The sequence below is a fragment of the Mercenaria mercenaria genome, chromosome 13 (genome assembly GCF_021730395.1).
Source record: "Mercenaria mercenaria strain notata chromosome 13, MADL_Memer_1, whole genome shotgun sequence".
NCBI lineage: Eukaryota > Metazoa > Mollusca > Bivalvia > Venerida > Veneridae > Mercenaria > Mercenaria mercenaria.
Window position 1 is genome coordinate 79,107,624 of NC_069373.1, and position 19,943 is coordinate 79,127,566.

The following is a 19,943-nucleotide window of genomic DNA, read 5'->3' on the forward strand; positions in this document are numbered from 1 at the left end:
CATGGTTTGGGAAAAAGTTTTGCATCTTTTACATAAATGCAACGTATTATTCGATTTATTAAATATAGTTCCAAAAATAGTGGGCATCCTGGGTTTAGGAGAAATTTTTAAAAAATGCGCCAGCATCAGGTCTGCACGACCGCACCAAGCTATAAAAATCTTGCATTCGAAACAGGACAAAGAGAATAGTGACTAGTCACGTTTGTTATTGAAACCCAATACTGTTCCATTGTTAGTAAGGCCACGGTTTTTACTTCTAGTCATATTGACATTGAAACGTGTCGTCTGCCAAATGATCATGTTTACTAGACGCTTTTTGAAAGAAGAGTGGCAAGGAACAAGATAAGGAAAAAAAATCACCCAGCTTCACTTCTTAAATTTAAGTCACAAAAGGTTCAGCAGATATTAGGATAATATTGGGAAGAAGGTAAACATATATTTGTTTGATTTTTTTTTTTATTCTTTTGTGAATATTACTAAATAATCTTTAAAAATGAGTAAATGAAAATATTGTGCATCTGAGAGTAGGCCTACAGGCTTTCTTTTATTCATTTCTTTTATTTTAGTAATTTATTCCTCATCATTATCATCATCATCATCATCATTTTCCTAATCATTGTTAAAATAATCATTTGAATTTCAAGGTGTAACACTATAGGAATTTTAATAAATTATTTGATGAAAAAAAAAAAAAGTTCAGCGTCACATATTCTAAATATTTTTGCTAATTTTTGACTGTTTTATGGAATTTTCCGGGAACTTTTTTTGTCTCTTATTTTGCTCCCACAAGTAATTATTTCGTAGCAAGAATTCGTATACACTTGACCCTCTAAGCTTTCTTACTAAATACCAGAAAGTTACGACATTAAAAGATGATGTAGTTCTTTTTTTCATCCGATAAAAATATTGCTTTTGACAGAGTACGAGGCGTGAGTTCGGTATGCCATTCAGTACTGGGGCAGTATCCATAAACATTAGTTAGATTAATTTGCCGCTGTTACAGATCTGAAATAATGTTGAAAAACTATTTACCAAAATCAAACTTTAAACAAGGCAAAGAAAATTTTGACTGAGCGTGTTCTAGTAATTGATCAAAAATCAGACCTTGACCCTTATGGTAATTACCAAAACTAAAAAGCATTATGGTTTTTTTTTTTTTTTACCAAAGGCAATTATTCTGCGGCATAAGCTTTATTTAGTTATTTAGCAACCCGAGGATAATGTGACCTTGACATTTGTCCTACGGACCAATAAAGTAATATGGTTCAGCTACAGACTGCAGACAATTTTGAAATTTGAATGCAAATAGCCTAACGGTATTTTAGTTATTGAGCGGAAACCATAACGTTTTTAGTTATTGAGCAGAAACCATTTTTAGCCTCACGGACACTGTGACATTGACATTGGACCTACTGACCGAAAAGAAAACAGATCATTTACTGACCACAGGCAATTATTCTATAAAGCTTGACAGCCCAAAGTTTTCTTCAGATATTGTGTGGATACGATTGGTAGCCTCAAGGTAATTGTGATTTTTACATTTGACCTCCGTCCCCTCTGAACAACAGAGGTCAACGGTGATACTGTCCGGTTTTACTACTATAGACCAAAGAAATCTCTAACTAGTAATTGGAAGCTAAAGATATGCCTGTAACATTAGTTCATGTGTTACAAAGCTGAAAATAGTGTTTAATGTCAGCGTATATTGGGAAAGGAAAAATTATCGTACAAAATTTAACTTTAGCATCATTTTATACTTTACAGATACAGAGATAAAAAAATGATTAAGATGGCCGCCGTTTTAGAAATGACTGCCCGAAATAATACCATATATTGTGAAAACAGTGTTATATCCTTATTTATAGCATTCACTGAATCATTTAAAATCTCCTAATACGTTTCAAAGAGAAAGTACATTCCTCTTACACAAAATGGTCACCATATTAAAAATGACCCCTCAATATCCAACCGGAAATATTGAAATAAACATTAATATGGTAGAACTGTTCAAATATTTATTGCAGTCTTAGACTTAAGGTATTTCCTCTTCAAGACTACCATCATTCTAAAAATGGCTGCCTAAAATGAGACCACAAATGTACACAGGAACGAATACTCAATTGCTGCTCTAGAAATTATGTCAGTAAACTATTACTAGCAATTTAAAGGATTTGGATTATCGAAATTTCAAAATGACCGCCTGTTAAAACTTAATGAAATGACTATTTACAAGTTTGTTTTAAATTCATTTTTCATGTGTCAGTTTTGTTTCTTTTTACCTGCGAATAATAATTTTGAAGTGTAATTTCAATTATTCCTGATAAACCTTGGCAAAGACCTTTTCATTAAATGTATAAATATATGTAAAAGACTACAACTACATTTTCATGTTACATTGCCTGTTTATTTTAGTTATTTATTAAAATAAGGTATAATTCAAAATGTGTAGCTCCATATATTACCTGTATATATGCATGTGTCTTATGCTCGATCTGATAAACTTTTTAATGGTTGAAAACTAAAACAACAAAATATTTATACCCGCATGCTCTCTTCACGCCTAATAGTATGTCAGGTTACCCGATTACTGGTCCGATCATACAAAAATGTGGCCGAGGTTCGTCGTACAAAATGTAGCCGAGGTTCGGTCGTACAATAATGTAGCCGAGGTTCGGTCGTACAAAATGTAGCCGAGGTTCTGTCGTACAAAAAAAGTAGCCGAGGTTCGGTCGAACAAAATGTAGCCAAGGTTCTGTCGTACAAAAATGTAGTCGAGGTTCAGTCGTGCAAAATGTAGTCGATGTTCGGTAGCCTAGGTTCGTCATACAAAATGTGGCCTAGGTTCGGTCGTACAAAATGTAGTCGAGGTTCGGTAGCCTAGGTTCGTCATACAAAATGTAGCCTAGGTTCGGTCGTTAAAAAAAAAAATGTAGCCGAGGTTCGGTCGTACAAAGATGTAGCCGAGGTTCGATCGTACAAATATGTAGTCGGGGTTCGGTCATACCAAAATGTAGCCGTGGTGGTGCAAACGATTTGAAAGAAAGAAATTTTGGTACATATTAATTAGTGTACTTCATGAAAACTTTAAGAGTAGTTTAATGATTACTTATAGGATAGATTTGAGCCGCACCATGACAAAACCAACATAGTGCATTTGCGACCAGCATGGATCCAGACCAGCCTGCGCGGATCCATGCTGGTCGCTTTCAAAGCCTATTGCAATTAGAGATACCGTTAGCGAACAGCATGGATCCTGGACAGACTGCGCGAATGTGCAAGCTGGTCTGGATCAATGCTGGTCGCAAATGCACTATGGTGGTTTTCTCATGGCGCGGCTCATTTTATGTGCAAGTTTAGAAACTACATTTAAGTTTCAATCTTGGACAGACTGGACGACACCGATGCAAACGATCACTCGTAGATTTTTATCAGTAATTAGACGGGCTAAAATTAATAAAACCTACAGAACGCGTACATTATGTACGAAACTTTAATAAGTCTCCAACGTCCGGAAACTAGACCGCAGAAACAAAAAATAACAACAGCAAAAGAATCTTCGAAAGTACGGAAAGCAGGAAAACTAGTCGTCGATTGTGATACTCATTGTAATCTCTTTCATGTAGTCTGTCTAAAGTAGATAAACTTTTCGTATTTTGCATAATGCTAATATTTATGATCATATCCACATGACGTACTGTCACGTACTGCATGTGTTTTAATTAATGTTTATTTTTTGCACGTGCGTAAGAGATAGTATATCTGTGAATAGAATTAACAACAAGAAAGACTCTATCATCACTATTGTAGAAAAGCCTCTTGATTTGAGACGGTAAGCTTATTTTCTTTACCATTTCTATTACATATCCAACTATCACATTTTCGACTTGCTAACATGTAAATCAATAAGAATTGCCGTCCTATAATCTGCACTTTCTGACCACACTTAACATTTACTTAAACATTACAGATGCATTGTGTTTCGACTATTTTGTGTCTTTTTCACAGTACAATGGAAAACCAAGGATTTGAAAGTGATATTTCTACAGGAGCGGAAAATGAAAGATGCGAAAAAGGCGTCCGTGAAACAACAGAAAATGAAGAAAGTGACATCCAAACAGCAGACGAGAAAGGAGAAATAGAAAGCGACATTTCTTCCGCAATACAAAATGAAAGAAATGGAAAAGCCATTCCTAAAACAATAGAGGATGGGGTGTATGAAATCGACATTCCAAATAGAGACGAGAAACAAGGATTAGATAGTGACGCTCATTCAGTAGCAGAAAATAAAACATATGAAAAAGATATTGCTAGATCATTAGAGAATGGAGAATTAAAAAGTGGCATTTCTTCCGCAGCAGAAAATGAAGGATATATAAAAGATAAACAGAAACTATTAGAGAATGGAAGATACGAAAGTGCCAATCCGCAAGCAGTGCAGAACGAGGGATTTGAAGTTGACGATACTTTTATGGATAAAATTGACAAAATTAATAGGGACCTTCCTGTTGCAAATGGATTGATATTAGATACACATGATAAGCGACTTAGTGAGAAAGACGAAGAGAATGCGGAAAAGGAAAAAGAATGCAAGGCGGCCAATGGCACAGCAGTAAATCCAATGGCAAAAACAGAAGTGAGTCCTGCTAAACTCGAAACAGGTATTGAAATGTTAAAAAGCTAATTAGCCGTATTCTATAATGAATTACTCAACATTCGCTTGAAAATACATATGAGCCGTGCCATGAGAAAACCAACATAGTGGCTTTGCGACCAGCATGGATCCTGACCAGCCTGCATATCCGCGCAGTCTGGCCAGGATCCATACTGTTCGCTTTCAAAGCCTATAGTAATTAGAGAAACTGTTAGCGAACAGCATGGATCCTGACCAGACTGCGCGGATGCGCATGCTGGTCTGGATCCATGCTGGTCGCAAACCCACTATGTTGGTTTTCTCATGGCACGGCTCATATAAACCTCAAATAGCAATATCTCCTCATATCTAGAGAAATATACTGGTTTTGTGTTGTCTGTCAGTCTATATACTAATTTATGTCTGCCTTTCCTCCCAACATATTTCTTTGTGTTCCAATATTGCATACCATATTCATAGTTCTGCCGCTTAAATAAATTTCATTTTGATTTTTCCCTGTGAAGAAAGTATTTTTTGAAATTTTAACATCATCTTGGGATGATCAAATCAATGGTAATCACATAAAACAAAACAAATCATGGCCTATATAATAGCTTTTGACCGGGCGATAAAAAAAAGAGATGGTAATGTTTTTATACGCTCATTCTGGACAAACGGACGTGATGACGCGTGCTTCTGTCAGACTGCCTGTTTGTCTGTCAGTCATATTTCGTATCCGGAGAACAACTCAATAACTATTCAAGTTACTGACTTTAAACTTGGCATATAGGTAGCTAGTGATAAGGCGATGTGCAGAGCGCGTGGAACAGGTCGATGGGTCAAACGTCAAGGTCACAAATGGAGTTTAAATGTCAATTTTGTCCTTGTGTCAGGAGCATATCTTAATAACAATTTGAGTCATTGACACCAATCTTGGCATATAGATAGGTGGCCATCAGACGATGTGTAGAGTGCATAAACTAGATTGGTAGGTCAGAGGTCAGGTCGCAGCAAGGTCAATTCTCTCCGTCATATTTTGTGCCCATAGCATAACTTGATAACTATACAAAGTATTGACTTCAAACTTGGTATATAGGTACATGCCCGGATCCAGAAATATTTGATTGGGGAGGTGGGAGGAGGAGGGGGAAGGGGGCACCAGTTTGAAATGAAAGTGTTACCGGAGAGGCGCATAGACTAACAACCGCCCTTTCATGACTTAAATTCATAACTGACCGCAATGTCATCTTGGGATGCCTACACTGAAACTTAGCAAACAACTGTCTACCTGGTAAGTTATTTTTAAAGTTAGTAGATCTATCTATTGTTCAAATCAATAATTCTTTTCACTTCGTGTCGGAATTCAAGTCCAGGCACGTAGATATCCAATCTCACATACGCATAGTTTACTAATGTGTGTTTTTTGCACATTAAACATTTTAGCGCTTTAGTACACTGCGGATTGCCTCTGTCATCTAATCAGGACTATACAGCATGCGGCGCTTTTTCACTGCCTTTAGCTGGGTTTGTGTCATCATACAGGTAGAATTGTACCTGAAATATGTAAATTACGGGACAATAGTAGATCTATAAAACTTTAAAAAATCAAACCTGTTATGAAACTTAAAATACAGTTGGGGAAGAGATCGATAAATGAAATGATACAATGTCTAAAGAGCGTAACGTTTTAAGCCTACCGACCCTGCCATAACTGTTTATTAAACCGAGATAATTGGATATTTCAGTCACAATTTTTAACTAGATATCTACTTTTTTCTTTTTTTTTCTCATAGATCTAGTCTAACTAGATCTATTTATAAAATAACTTCAAAAACAGAAAACAATGATACTTGAGATCATCAAAAAATTCACACCCACCTTAGATCTAGGCCTATTTGCGACGATAATTTCCGACCAAGATTTTTCAAATTTCTGCCGGTAGCTAACTTACACCCAAGGAAAACAATTCTTTAAATAGTTCTATCACTTCATTCTCCCTGTGTATTGACTTGACTTAACTCTAGAATTCATGGCACATCATTTACCGCTTTATAGAGGTCTTCTAAAATCTACACCTACTTTTGGCTGAGAAAACGGTAAAAAATCTTGAGTAGGTTAGATCTCTAGCTCTATCTTGGTGCAAATATGGAATTGTTTCCTTTTTTTACCAGATTAGCTCTATTAAAAAATTGAACTAAAAGCCCTTAGCCAGTATCTTGTCAGTTTGGATAGCACTGCAAATGCTTCAGAAAATTCCAGGATCCACGATTTAAATTTTCGCGCCAGTATCATTTTGACGGATGGCGGGAAATTTCGGAATCGTCGGCATTTATCGAGGGGGGCTACTCTTAATGACAAACAAGAAGGTCGTTTGTTTACATGAAATCACGTTTACAAAGTGGGATTATTTCATAATAATATATTTTGATATTCTGAACTAGATAGCAGATACTTGTAGATTTACACATTTGTTCATTTACTGGGTCTGACCTTTGCCTTGAAACGTAAAAATGAAGTAGTTAGATGTTGTTCGTTTATTGATGCATCAAAGTCACAATGCTGTCACTGCAACTATGGAAGAAATTGGAATTGGTAAATTATTTATTTGAACTGTTCAAAGAAATCATGGCTAATTTTCTGAAAATTGAATAGGTAGCCCAACTAATTGTGCACAAAGGGTCCTTTAATATATTTAGACTATAACTTCCTCTGCGCCTTCCACCAGTGCAACCCACTTACCATTCAAAACAATGCAGAATGGTTTCCTTCTAAGTGTATAGGAGAGATCGTGTTTGTAAACAAATCCATTGTATTTTCTATTTTTTAGAACTGATAAGACAAAGGCCGGGTGGGCAGACGCCGAGCATCCATGTTTTTTGTAAACAGTGATGTTTTCCCAACGGCTTAAACTTTCTTAAAACCCAAATAATATCAATAATTTTTTGATCAATGGAAAATGTCTAAAACAAGCAATTTATTGATTACTTTTGATTATAATTTCGAAATTAAATGGATTAATTATGAACGCTTAACTTACAGTGTTTTTTCTAAAAGTTTGGAGGATCGCTATGCCGCTATTAAAATCTTATGTCATTTAAAACGGTTATTCATTTTAAAAAGATAGTTAAATGGAAAAATATGAAAATCGTAAGCATTTCAAAACTTTTTGAATTTTTAAAATCCATAAATGAGCAGAAAAGTTATTAAAAATTAAAAATTCAGATCCCATACACAAACGATGTAAAAACATTTGTTTTACCCACCACCAGATAAACAGGTATTTATGCGTGACGTCATGGCGATCTCTCCTATATAACCAGTGATGCAAATTGTGTTGCTAACTTTGGAGGCTTCAGATACATATTTAAACCCAATTTTTTCACACTTGATATTAAATGTCTGCAAAGCTCATTCCAAATGCAATCGTTACCGTATATGTCCTACCTAAGGCCTAAAAAAATTCTTTGTTTCCAGTATCATGCTAAAAAAAAAAATTAGGGTAGGTAGGTCGTAAAAAAAAATTTTTTTGGATTTTTTTTATTAAGTGAGACTTTTCGGAAATTGTTTTGTGTCAAAAAGTAATTACAAAGAAGGGGCCAAAGAGCTATAAAAATAAATAGATTGGCAGCTTGAAAGGCATATAGAGGAAATCTCACCAAAAAGACTATTTCACATTAAACTAAATTAATGTTGTTTTAGAAGCTAACATGTATTTTAAATGTAGTTTTAAAGGTACAAATTGTAACTCCATGCTCGCCGATGTTTGTTTTTACTAAGATAACGCCGATTCACGCTCTGACACGAGATCACAGCCAGTTGCCATTCTGTGTATTTTATACTTCTTTGAAGGGGGTTATGCCTTCAGAGCATCAGTAAGTTGATTTCTAACATCATGACCATGTTTAAAGCATAAAAAGTGCAGTTTTGCAATTTTTTGTTAAAAAGTTGAAAAAAATATTCTCTGTGGCCATAAAAACATATATGGTCAGGCCAAAAATTTAGGGTAGGTCAAGATACGGGAAACAAACAATTTTTTACTCCTAATGAGAAAACCCCGTTTTGTACGCATAACACTTTTCAACTCCATGTATGTCGGCATGTTTTCCACTTAACCATTAAATTTCTACCTCAGTCATGTAAAGCTGTGTGTGTAGCGATCTGTTTATTTTTAAACCCCTCTGTGTATGTAAAACTATAAATTGTGAAGTTTCAATCATGTTGATTTCTGTCCACCACAGTTTTGATCCTAACTGCTTGAGACATAGAGGCAGATATACGGTAAATGTCCTGTGAAATCAGTGTGCCTTGCAGTTGAAAAATTGAGACTAATTGAATAGGCTGAATTTTCCTTGAATTTTAATTGTTTGTCTGCGGCAGCTAGTAATAGAATACCAAGCAACTAGCTTGTCATATATTTTCCAAAAAGATATTGAGATATGTTACGTATACATACTTTTTGTACCCCCCGACAACAAAGTTGTAAGGGGGGGTATACTGGTTTCAGGTTGTCTGTCCGTCTGGCCGTCTGTCCGTAGACGCAATCTTGTGTGCACCATCTCTCCTCATCCCTTGCCCAGAATTTAATGAACTTCACACAATGATCAGTACCAACATAGTTGTGCATGGAGCATGTTAGGTCTTTTAGAAAAAAAATTTGCAGAGTTATGGACTTATTTTTTTGTTACTATACTATATACTTAGACACAATCTTGTGCGCAAATCTCTCCTCATCCCTTGACACTATTTAATGAAACTTCACACAAGTGATCAGTACCAACAGTAGTTGTGCATGGGGCATGTTAGGTTCTTTTAGAAAAAAAATTTGCAGAGTTATGGGACTTTATTTTTTTGTTACTATACTATATACATAGACATAATCTTGTGCGCACCATCTCTCCTCATCCTCTTGACACAATTCAATGAAACTTCACACAAGTGATCAGTAACAACAGTAGTTGTGCATGGGGCATGTTAGGTTCTTTCAGCGACAAAAATTGCAGAGTTATGGGACTTTGTTTCTTGTTAACATACTATGTACATACAGTCTGCATATGCAATCTTGTGCGTGCCTAATCTACCAAACCCTTGCACACAATTTAATGAAACTTCACACAAGTGATCAGTACCAACCCTAGTTGTGCATGTCATGTTACATTCTTTTAGATAAATATTCTGCATAGTTATGGGACTTTGTTTTTTGTTACTATACTGTATACATACAGTCTATATACATACAGTCCACATAATTATGCAATCTTGTGTGCGTCAAATTGCAATGTACTGTGTCAGTGCATGGTGGGGGGGGGGCGTGTACATTCATCACCTTTAGTGATAACTCTAGTTGAATTAATTTTCTTTCTTATGAAACTTGCCAAAATGGTAGTGTCTAGGTTTTTCTTTAGATTTCAGTCTTGCACAAAAACTAAAATACAAATATGTACCAGTTATATTTTAACATTTTACATTCATTTATATTCATGCTTTTTAGTTACTTGAAAGTAAGATTATGAAGAGAGTAAACATTTAAAAACTTAGGGATGGGTGATCATCCTTTGTCTTTTTCGAATTAGTGGTCTCTGACCTTATGTGTGTCATCTTTTCATTCATTACTGTAGGTTTCCTCTTCCTACAATTGCTGCTAATTAATAAACTCTGGGCATAAAAAATATCAGATGTAGGTTGTGATGGGTCTAAAAGATGTTTGGGTAGATTTTGGCATTGTTAGATTGAAAAAATGAATCAGAATAATATTGTTTGTAGTGTACCTATCTATAAATATGTATGATGTATCTTAACAAAAACTTATTGGTTTTTGAAAACTATACTTGAATTTTGAAATAGCTGCATTGGGTAATCTTAATCTCACTTTATCTTGCTCATATTTCACTTAAGAATATGATCAGGTAAGTAGCAAGCCATGCTCACTTACAAAAGTAGTCAGTTTGTAGTTGACAGTCATGATTTTGAAAAATGTAAGGATAACTTATTCTAATGTTGAATTATCTGCATGGAGCTGTTGGCACAAATAGTCACATTTTGATTGAAGAGAAAACTTTTGACACAACTTAAAACAAACATGTAGAAAAGAAATTAATCTATCATTTGATGGTGGAAATTTGCAGAATTAGTATCCTAATTTCGACCTGTAAAAACCATGTAAAAATCATGTAAAAATGATGGATGTCAACATGTTGTGGAAACAAATGTGGTTATGTTGGCAGGAGATAGTCCAAAAATATTGCAAAAATGTGTTTTCTGTAATAACTTGAACATACAAGACATGTTTTTCATGAAATATGCTAAATAGGTAGAAAACAATGTGGAGAACATGCACATTATTTTATATTCTGTGCTTGTCCATCTGTCTGTCTGTCCTGTCTGTCGCAAGTGGTGGATGATGTAATAAATTGAGTACAGAATTTTGTGTGATATCTGTGACATTGATAGAAATTCATATTTGTAGTAAACAGATCATTTATTTTGTCCATTTACCTGACCGTCTGTCTGTCACAAAACATATAATTATCCTTTGTTTACTTTCATAGTGCAAGAAATTTGTTTATGAAACCTGATTTACAGATGATAGGTTATTTGGAGAATATGCAGGCTCTTTAATTAAGTTTATATAGAACAAATGTTGATCCTAAAGCATCAGATTTCCGATATGGATTTTAATTTTTTAACCCTTACCCTGCTTAATTTTTATACTGAACTTGTCCATCTTTCAGTTTGGACTGTAACCATTAACTGTTCAAAGGGGTGCAAACCAAATAGATACTGACTGAATGGTGAACAGTGCAGGTCATGATTAGACTGCAAGGAATGTGCAGACACTGGTCACAAAGGCAGTATCAATCATGTCCAGCATGATAAGGGTTAATTGAGGATAGTCAAGATTGTAAGGGAGACAGCTGCATCTGAGATTGGTACCAGAAATACTTCAAGCAGTTTCCTCCCTTGAAAATTGAAATGGATCTAAGGATTTTAAACTTTTTCCTGATAAGGATATAATGTGAAGATAAAAATAGTTGAAGGATGACAAAGACCGTTAAATACTGTAAGGGGAGACAACTATCTATGAACTTGTTTGAAATATTTATTGCATTTTCTCCCTTGAAAATAAATATTATACCATGTAATTAATGAATTAGAATTACCTGAAAATTCAAGTGAAAGCATTATTTTTGTGGGGTGCAAATTATGACAGAAATGACATTTTTTGACAGTTTTTAGTTTAATTTATATTAAACTTTTCAAGTGGCCATTTATCCCTTCGAGTCTGTGTACTTGCAGCTTATGATTATTTTATGTAAATGAATAAATTTGATAAGTTTGCTATGTGCTTCACATATACCCAAAGATGTTTTTTTTTCCATATATTGACCAGTGTTATATCAATTAAAGGATACACTAGTTGGAATCTGTGATGTACATGTGCATGTTTTTCTCTGACAGTTATATTGGAATTTGATGGCCTACTATCAAATACAGAACTTTTCCCCTAAAGGTATTGCTTGTCTGATACAACTAGTATATTAACACTTGTCACTCCTTAAATATGCTAGTTGTCACAAAAAACAAGACATTTTATTGCGACAGTTTATTGTGGTGTCCATTTACCCCATACTAAATTTACTTCAAAAATTGATTTATATGTTGAACATGTTTCTAAATATAGGATACAGGCTATGAAAAACTCGCCAAATGTTTTGTAATACTCTGATGTACTCCAATACTAATCTAATGTAGCTACTGCACATGTAATTCTTATGTCAGTATTTTTACTTAAATCATTTTCTCCTCTGAAACTACTTGTCACAGTTATACCACTATGAGGGTTAACCAAGGATCTCATGAACACAAAACAAAATTACTATAACAAGAATATTATATTTAAGAAAAAGTAGTCCGTTGTATATGTTGTACGCAGAAATCGGAAGATATCCTATCGATATAACTATTAAAACTATGATGATTGGCTACTGGAATCGACTTGTAACAGAAAATCAAAATAAATTGTCATATAAAATATATCAGTATATGAAAAATATACCTACATGTAATTTTGAATCTAAACGGGTAAGTAAGATAAAAGAAATTTTAAATGAAGTACATGTAGTAAGATAAGACACTTGGCTACATTATTCACTTCTTAACACAAACAAAGGCAGAAATTCTTTATTATTTAAAGGAGCTATTCAACTTTAAGATTATTTTATTACAGCTTAACTGGAAGGAATACCTAAGAATATAGTTAAATTTAGGACAGGCAATCACCATTTCCCGGTTGAAACTGGTAGATGGTTTGATCAAGATTATACTGAGTGCAAATGTCTAATCTGTCGTTCGAACTGTTTAGCAGACGAACAGCGCTATCTATTAAAATGGCCCGTTTTTGACAATGATCGATGAAAGTACATAGAAAATACTATTACTCTGGACTGAATTCTTAAAAATTTAAAGAATTATTAACCTGTACTGATGCAACTCGTCAATTTATATAAATTTTGTTAAGGCGATTAAGTGAAATATTAAGTCTTTCTTTTTTCTGTTTGTTTAACAGACATGTTACAGTGTAGTTTACTCTTCAACATGCAGCTGTAAATTTTAGCTCGACTATACAAATTATATGGAGAGCTATCCTACTCACCTCTGCGTCGTCGTCGGCGTCTTTCTGCGTCCCCATCTTGGTTAAAGTAATATTTTACGCTTTCTCTTTTTAGCTCATCTGATTTTTTGAAAAAAAATGATGAGTTATTGTCATCACTTGAGCGGTTGTCGGCGTCGGCGTCTGCGTCGGCGTTGCCTGGTTAAGTTTTATGTTTAGGTCAGCTTTTCTCCTAAACTATCAAAGCTATTGCTTTGAAACTTGGAATACTTGTTCACCATCATAAGCTGACCCTGTATAGCAAGAAACATAACTCCATCTTGCTTTTTGCAAGATTTATGGCCCCTTTTGTACTTAGAAAATATCAGATTTCTTGGTTAAGTTTTATGTTTAGGTCAACTTTTCTCCTAAACTATCAAAGCTATTGCTTTGAAACTTGGAATACTTGTTCACCATCATAAGCAGACCCTGTACGTCAAGAATCATAACTCCATCTTGCTTTTTGCAAGATTTATTGCCCCTTTTGGACTTAGAAAATAAGTTTTCTTGGTTAAGTTTTATGTTTAGGTCAGCTTTTATCCTAAACTATCAAAGCTATTGCTTTAAAACTTGCAACACTTGTTTACCATCATAAGTTGACCCTGTATAGCAAGAAACATAACTCCGTCCTGCTTTTTGCAAGATTTATGGCCCCTTTTTGACTTAGAAAATATCAGATTTCTTGGTTAAGTTTTATGTTTAGGTCAACTTTTTCTCTTAAACTATCAAAGCTATTGCTTTGAAACTTGCAACACTTGTTCACCATCATAAGCTGACCCTGTACAGCAAGCAACATAACTCAATCCTGCTTTTTGCAATAATTATTGCCCCTTTTGGACTTAGAAAATCATTTTCTTGGTTGAGTATTATGTTTAAGTCAACTTTTCTCATAAACTATTAAAGCTATTGCTTTAAAACTTGCAACAGTTTTTCACCATCATAAGTGGACACTGTACATCAAGAAACATAACTCTATCCTGCTTTTTGCAAGAATGATGGCCCTTTTTAGACTTAGAAAATCATGGGTAGGACAATATTTCTATTACACAAAAAAAATCAGATGAGCGTCAGCACCCACAAGGCGGTGCTCTTGTTTCTACTTATCTCTGTAATTACTTGATAATTTGCTTTAGACTTAAAATAGTTATTCCTCATCATCACCCACATCATATGGCACAAGGGCTATAGCTTTCACACCAATATTTCATGAATTACAATTTCAGGTTAAAGTTTTGATGCACTTTCGCTATATTTCAGTTATTTCACAATGGGTTTGATTCAAACTTAAAATAGCTTTTTCACCTTATCACCCACATCATATGACACAAGGTGCATAACTCATGCACCAGTTTTTATGAATGTTACCTGCTTTTACTTAGAATTTAAGTGTTAATTTTGAGGCATTTTCACTATATCTCAGTTATTACGAAATTCATTTGATTCAGACTTGAAGTAGTTGTAACAATGTTCCACATCATTACCCACATATGACACAAGGTGCATAACTCTTGCACCAATATTTTATGAATTATGCCCCCTTTTGCTTAGAATTATTCTTATATGTACTTATATAGTGTTTTGATACACTTTATCTTTATCTCTCTTATAACTTAATATTTTTGACACAGACTCAAGCTATTGTGCAATATCTTCATCCACCATTGGAGTCATTAAACACTCTAGTGACAGCTCCAACTTCCACAGATGTGCCCAGTTTCACTATCCAGCATCGAAAATAGCCAAGCGGCTGTCTCCTTGTGACAGCTTTTGTTCATTTTATTATTATTCTCTTTTTGTGAAATTTACGTGTAATTGATTGTATTATAGACTTTATAGTACACAGTTGATGACGCAGTTGAGGTCTGATGCACATCTTTATTTGTAGCAGAGATTACTGATCCACCCACGCAGTCTATACCTAAATCCGGTTTCAAATATGTGTTGAACTTTTCAAATCTATGCATGATACAGTAGGGCATTTACCCCTATCTCCCTTTCTCCACTAACAAAACAAATACGTTGGAAAAAAAGTACCATATCATGTGAAAAAAAAAAAAAATCATTTGAACTTTGTTACTGAAACATGTTATGTTTTGTTTAAGAAATAATATATCTCATTTAGTAATTTGTCACTGAAGAAATCATTGTTTGGAGTTCAGATGCGAAGGAATTATATCATGAGGGCGCAGCCCGAGTGATATAATAATACGCATCTGGCAATGATTTTATTCAAGAGCAAATCACCAAATGAGATTTTTTTGATTCTAACACGTTACCAAGGACTTTTAAAGTACATCCTAAATTGACAGCGTTCATTAAATATTTGCCCGTTTTCAATCGGTTTCTTTTCCAGCACGCTGCTATGCCGTTTGATGCTATGACGTAATAATTTTGATGTCAGAACAGTGAATTGTTGTATAATAATTCACTATTTTCAGACTTCCTTGTTTAATAGGAAAATGAATCGGATCGTGTTAAATTATGTTATAATGGGCCAAAGTTGAAAAAGAATTCAAACAAACCACTTTGTGTACATGTATCTTTACCTTGAACTTAGTCTGCAACACTGCTGTATGGACCTCTTTTATATTTGCTCCGATCATACTATAATGGCTCTATCTAGGGACACAGAGGTAGAATTAAGAATATTTCAAACTAATTCTTCTGATGTGTTTCACCAAACTTGCTTTGTAGAATCTGTCAAATTTGTTTAAATGGTTCCTCTTCTGCTCATTTTGATGAGTGACATAGGCTTTGCTTTTTGTAAGTAAGATTAGTTTACCACAATTTTGTAAAGTGTTTGTGGATCACCGTTTACACCTATTTTGTATTACATGTTGAAGTTTGTAGAATAACTTGTGGAGTAATGTGTACACATATTGTTTTTGTATTACTACAAGAAGTATGTAGAGTAACTTTTGAAATGAAGTATATTCCAGTATATTCCAGTAATTTTTGTATGACTACAAGAAGTATGTAGAGTAACTTTTGGAATGAAGTATATTCCAGTAATTTTTGTATTACTACAAGAAGCATGTTCTGTTACTTTTGGAGTGAAGTTTACACCTATTATTTTTGCATTTTTGTAAGAAGTAGCTATGTTAAAGATTGTAGAGTAACTTTTGGAGTGAGGTATACAGTCCTGTCATTTTTGTATTACTACAAGAACACTTTTGAGTGTGAAGTATTACTTTTGGAGTGAACTTTACACTTATTATTTTTGTTTAATTGCAAGAAGTAGATATGTTGAAGATTGTATAGTAACTTTTGGAGTGAAGTATACACCTGTCATTTTTGTATTACTACAAGAAGTAACATAGTCTACCTGGACATTCACAGTCTGCTCTGACAAGCGGCTGGTGATACTTTACTGCCAGTGATACTCAAAGTACTGGTGGTGGTTTGATATTTCATATATAGGGATTAATATATAAGTCTTTAATTCATAACTTATATAATTATCATTTGAACTGATAGTTAAATAGATAAAGGACTCGGTGATAGAGAGAGAGTGCAAAGATGAAAGGTAGGGTTAATAATTATTATTAATTAATATTTTAATGAATGAATTTATGTACTTTAATGTCTGAATTGTGTTACTTTATATATTGATATTAACTTTTTGGTAGCAGAACAACATGCATGCTCTTGAATTTTTTTTGTCAGAATAATTTTATTTGCTATTTTAAACATTTGTTTAAAAAATGATTGTGATTAGTAATGGTTAAGGTAAGTTTATCATACTACATGTTTTCATATTTGTAAAAGAAGCAGCCATTCATCTTAGAAGGAAAATCAATTTTTATTTGAAATCCTTTTATCTATTTTAAAAGAAAGTAACACACAGACTATAAATATTTGCAGCAATTTTCAGACTGGGTGAAGCAAAAAATTTAATTTTTTATCATAAAATGTTATATTTTGGTATTATAAAAGATACATTACAGTGTATCATGTTGCCTGTTTGTCTACTTGCTTTTAATACAATATTTGCATTTTTGTTGGATTGTTTCAGTTTGCCTTTAATACATTATATTATAATGCAGTATTATTGGAATTTTCTGAGACTTATTGAAATACTGTTGATTAAATGGTTCTGAGTGTTATTGCTATGAATATATGATAGCTAGGAAAAAATTGATACAATGCAAGGTGTTTGCAGTAATTACAAAACAATATTATATATTTTGTACATTTTCATCATTCTGTCTTTATATGATTTTGTCCGCTTGGAGAAAATGTAAACTTAAAGACAATGTGAATTTATTTATTGCAGTTTGTTGCTCACATTTATTTAATATTGTTTATTTATTATCTACTTTCTCTTGATATAACTTTATTACATTGTTCACTTCTGGGTGTCTAATCATTAAGAAGGAGCTGTGGTCTAGTGGATAAGGTGTAGGCCGCTTAATCCAGGGGTCGTGGATTCGAGCCCTAAATGAAGTCTAGACTATGACTTCTCATATGACAAGCAAAACACTACGATTGCTGATATATTTAGAGATTAATAATTTAACAATATCTAATGATGAACAATAAAACTGATGTGAGGTAACACGGAAGGCACTGTTTGGTCACAATGTTTTCCCCAAGAATTAAGGCTCAAATTTTGCGTATTATACAATTGGGTGTTAATGGTAATGAAACTGCATTCTAACAATACTATTTGCCCATTGTTTGAAGGTTGAGGTTCATATTTTTATACGCCCGTCTCTGAAAGAGTGAAGGAGTGGGGTGTTTTGTGTGAACACCCCTGGCACTGGTGGCGGGCAGACAGTCTGAGTGTCCAAAAGCATATCAGCACTCTAAGTCTTACAGTTTTCATCCAGTCTTCACCAAACTCGGTGACAATGTTTGTGGGCATAATATCTCGGACAAGATTGACAACCAGCAAAATGGCCCCATGCACTCTTGAGTTATGGCCCTTGAATTACTCAAAATCTGCAAATTTAGCCTTGTCCTCAAAGTCAAATAGTTTTCATCCGATCTTCACCAAACTAGGTGACAATGTTTGTTGGCATAATATCTTGGCCAAGTTCGATTACCAGCAAAATCACCACAAGTACTCTTGGATTATGGCCCTTGAATTACTCGAAAAACGTCGAATTTAGCCTTGTCGGCTCTCTATGTCAAACAGTTTTCATCTGATCTTCCACAAATTTGCAGATAATGTTTGTGGGCATAATATTTTGGCCAAGTTCGATAACTAGCCAAATTGACCTAGGCACTCTTGGATTATGGCCCTTGAATTACTCGAAATCTGCAAATTTAGCCTTGTCCGCTCTCTAAGTTGAACAGTTTTCATCCGAGCTTCACCAAACTTGCTGACAATATATGTGGGCATAATATCTTGGCTACGTAAGATAACCAGCCAAATCACCCAAGGCACTCTTGGATTATGGCTCTTGAATTAGGCTAAGTTCAATGACAGGAGTATTTTGTGACAGTCTGCCACCCTTGCTGACTTTTGGTTGGCAAGCCATTCAGTAAGACATTGTTTTTTTTATAAAATGACAATAGAAATAAATTTTAAAGTTCAGTTCCTCGAGTTTTGACTTTAGAAAAACTGTTTGTAGACAGTGGACAGAAAATTTATTTTTGAAAATGGATATATATCATACTACCCAGAGGTGTCATCAATGGGGGTTTTACAGTACATGGTAGTTTTCATAGACTTTTGCATTTATTATTATTATTATTATAAATAATCATGTTTCTTTATTTTTCATGGTGAAGATAAAGAATGAAAACAAATATGTCCAAAATGATATCAGTCAAGTCATTAACCCTTAGCCTGCTGCAGGCGAATTTAACAGCCTTTGCAAACAGCTTGGAACCAGATCAGACGCCGATTAAATCGGCGTCTGATCAGGTTCCAAGCTGTTTGCTACTCTGACAATATTTCTTCCAGTTTTGGAGCAAATTGAATGAACTTTACAATTTTAGCAGACGACATTTCCAGCAGACGACAATTTATCTAGCATGCTAAAGGTTAAACAGTAATAATGTAAAAACATTGAGAAGTCATTTAAATTCAGTCAATTTTCTGTTTAAAGTTTCAGATTAAGTATGGATTTCATCAGATAAATTACAATAATTTGTCAAATTTGAAACAATGAGCTTTAATAGATATATAAGTATATCCATTTTAATTATGACAGAAATATGAATTAACTGCACCAGCAATGAGTTTCAATCATATATCATATATCTCAATAAATTTTCAAACATATCATCATAATTATTGTAAAAAGTCCTCATTTTTCATTTTTATATGAAATTTTAAGGCAAAATAAGCATTTTTTACCTCAAAATACAGAAATTAACAGTTTTGATAAATTTAGAGAAATGAGACCTGTCATCACTATCTGTCTTACCTCAGACATTGATATGCTAATTTATTTTTTTCAGTGCATCTCTAATTTTCAGATAAATTATAGAAAATTATTGCAGGTTTTTATTTCCTGAATTTGTGTCAGTTTTGTTATATTCCAAAGTAAATTATCACTTGTTTCACATGCAGTTCTGTCATATACTGCTAAGTTCTGCACATGGAATGCATGCAGTTTTTTTGTACCAGTATGCAGACTTCTGTTCTAGACTTGGGACATAGCAGAAATATTCCCTAAATTGTGTTGCTGGGGAATTTTGGTGTGTGTGTGT

General features: G+C 34.0%; 1 protein-coding gene across 3 annotated transcripts in view; it reads left to right on the plus strand.

The window, feature by feature from the left end:
- The first annotated feature begins 279 nt into the window (after nt 1-279).
- LOC123529777 (prestin-like) overlaps nt 280-19,943 on the plus strand; it is an 87,559-nt gene continuing 67,895 nt past the window's right edge. Inside the window, exons 1-2 of one of the 3 annotated variants that reach the window (XM_045310297.2) lie at nt 280-427; nt 4,006-4,658. In XM_045310297.2, coding sequence (XP_045166232.2) covers nt 4,010-4,658 — 649 coding nt within the window. In that variant the 5' untranslated portion in view covers nt 280-427; nt 4,006-4,009. Of the gene's footprint in view, nt 428-4,005; nt 4,659-6,993; nt 7,223-16,608; nt 16,804-19,943 lie in introns of those variants that run through there. The other 2 variants (XM_045310299.2, XM_045310300.2) reach the window with 2 other exon arrangements.